We start from the raw sequence: 3,030 nt of genomic DNA on the forward strand, positions 1-3,030 counted from the left end.
AAAAAAAAAGAACCTAATAAAAAATTTAATATAGTGTTACTTTAGGTATTAAAAAAAATAACTGCAAATAAATTTAGACAAGTATTGTCTCAGATATATAAAAAAATAACCAAAAAAATTTTACAAGTGTTATTTTAGGTATATGAAAAGATAACTTAAAAAAATTTGGATAAATGTTGCTTTATGTATAAGAAAATATAACATATAAAAAATGTTACAATAAAATCTTTATAATGCGTTGTATTTGGGTCTTCTAAGACAACCCTTACATAAAATTACTTTTTCTAATAGAAAATACAATATTTTTTAAAGGTTGACACGAAAAGGATTTTCTTTAATAAAAAAAAGCGTTGCCTTAGACCAAAGATAACGACCGTATAGTCAATCCTCAAAATACATTGTGTTTTGTTGAAAAATGTTACCTTTAATCAAAGGCATTATTTTTCTTATTATAGACAACGTTTTTAAAAAATTGTCTCAACCTAAATTTGCTGTAGTGATGTACAAGATGATGAGAAAACCAACACTTTAACGTTTTTATTTTGTTCGAATTGAAAAATAAAAATTGAAAGATGCAAAGTGAAGAATACAAGAACGGAAGGATATGATGCAAAAATAGTAAAGATGCAATAAATTTTTTTATTTTTACGAGGGAGTAAGAAAAAAAATAGACTAATAAAAATTAATTTAATTCATGAAATTTGATATAAAATGATACTTAAAAAAAAGGATAAACAAAAACACAAGATTAAAATTGAATGAAAATAATTTATTAAAATTGAAATAGAAACAAAAAAATATGTTAAAATTAAATTTAAAGGAAATTACTCTACTTTTTATTCTATTTTTTGATACAAAAAGAAAGAGACTCACTCAACCTAACTTATCAACATCATAGTTTGAAAATTAAATTTAAGAGAATCACTCAACTTTCTTCTAATTTTCCGACGCAACAAGAGAGGGACTTCATTCAACCTCACTTGTTTATACCATAGTTTCATCACATAACTAAAAAGGGAGTTTTCACACTTCTAATGATTCTATGACAAATTTAATAATTTATGAGGTATTTATAAATTTTTGTTAGGTTATAATAAAGAAAATTCTAAACCCACCAACATAAAATTCAATCTACTAACTAAATAAATAGAAATAAAAATACATGAAATTAAACTAATATTCTAACACTTAAAAATATAAAATAATAACTATTGAATAATAATCGAACTCTTCATGTCACGAATATTATTTAAAGCATGTATTAATTAGATTGATCGATAGCACATGGTATAAATCATCTTGTAATATGTCATCACTAATTAATTAATTAAGAAGCTAGTTAGATTCACTATATATTCTATTTTTTAGAGACTAATTTAAAATATTATATTTAAGAAAAAAAACTAAATTGGCATATATAATGTTGTAAAAACCATTTTCACCATTAACCTTGTTTGTTAATCTCCACCACGATGACACCATCTCATTTAATTAAATTTCTAATTAAACTTTTAAAAAAGTTATCTTACCAAATCATATATATCAATTAGAAAATGAACAACGCCTTAAATCCAAGGTCGGGCAAGCAATTACATAAGAAACATGAACAACCAAGCCTTAATAATTATCCATTCAAGAGAGTAACTTACCTCATTAATAACTATAATCATAAAACACTCATTCTTAGTTGATGCACTGAAATAGAACTGAATCTCATTAATTAATTAACTAGGCTTGATCACAAGGAAAAGAAACATTACAAATCAAATCCCATAATAATCCAAAACAACCATATAACAATGAAGTACTATGGATCCCATAGTGTAAACAAGAACTTAATAGGATTGTTAATTAACCCATGTACATATGGATTCCAACTGCTAACAAGAAAATGCATATAAGAGCAAAATAGAGGATTGCATGAACCAAAATGGATAATCCACTCGTTTGAAAATTGCCAAACTCAACGAACCTGCCTCTACCAGGAATCTGAACCAATAACCCGGGCGTTAACAGAATGAACAGGACCACTGACACAAAAACTGGACCCCAATCAGCCATCTTCAAAAATCAAATAAACTCCTTCAACCAATTAATTGGTCTTGTTATTATTTCAATCAATGCTGTGGTGGTTGTAAATGGCAATGAGAAATGATATGTGGGAATTAAGTGAGAATGAGACTTAAAAAGAAAATGAGGCAAAAAGGGTTAACTGGTTGCCTTTAATTTTGGTACAAGAGACAAGTAATTGATGACAAGGAAAATAAATAAATAAATAAAAATAAAGCGAAGGTTAAAGAATCAAGCTATTCCAATTCATTTATATATGCAACTCTCACATCCACACGCACGGTACAAAATTAAAACTACTACTAAAAAGGAAGCTTCATGTCATGGCTGGGTATGTACATAACACCCTCATTTTTTTTTTCAGAAAAAAAAACACATATATCTTCTTAAAATACTATAGTAATGCTTGCTATATAGTCACAATTTTGATCAAGTTAGACTTTTATTTTTATTGTGATTGTTATTACAGGATTATTCGAACTAAATAAGACCACAACTTAAACAACAAAGTTTTTTTTCCTAAGAGTAAAACATATTTTTTTATCTCTCAACATTTGTAATTTAAAAAAAAATATTTGTAACATTTAATTTTATTTATTTTATCCCTAATATTTTTTATTGTGTCAAAACTACTCCTAGATATTAATTTCGTATAAACGTTAGGGACAAAATTAAAAACATTTAAGGATAGTGTTGACATAAATCGAAAATTACCGTCTACAAACAAAATTAAATGAATAAAAAATGTTAAGTACAAAACTGAATAAAATTAAACGTTTAGAAATATTTAAAAAAATACAACTGTAACAAACACAAAGTATATTTTATCTTCATTTTAAGTTGAAAATCTGTTTCAATTTTTTGTTTTGTTGAAACCACGTGTATCTTTTTATTAGCCAATTAATAAAGACACACACCCACAAAAGAAAAAAAAATGAAGAAAAGTCTAAAATGCAGTAG

At 25.8% G+C, this 3,030-nt stretch overlaps 1 protein-coding gene across 1 annotated transcript; it reads right to left on the reverse strand.

The window, feature by feature from the left end:
• Window positions 1,369-2,273, reverse strand: LOC107648403. Its single transcript, XM_016352284.2, has one exon. The coding sequence runs from the start codon at window positions 2,059-2,061 to the stop codon at window positions 1,852-1,854; it is 210 nt and encodes a 69-aa protein (XP_016207770.1). The 5' UTR covers window positions 2,062-2,273; the 3' UTR covers window positions 1,369-1,851.

The sequence above is a fragment of the Arachis ipaensis genome, chromosome B06 (assembly GCF_000816755.2).
Source record: "Arachis ipaensis cultivar K30076 chromosome B06, Araip1.1, whole genome shotgun sequence".
Lineage (NCBI taxonomy): Eukaryota > Viridiplantae > Streptophyta > Magnoliopsida > Fabales > Fabaceae > Arachis > Arachis ipaensis.

Bases quoted from the DNA above. Each gene is read 5' to 3' on its own strand.
- LOC107648403 (XM_016352284.2), bottom strand. From the start codon at position 2,061: ATGGCTGATTGGGGTCCAGTTTTTGTGTCAGTGGTCCTGTTCATTCTG.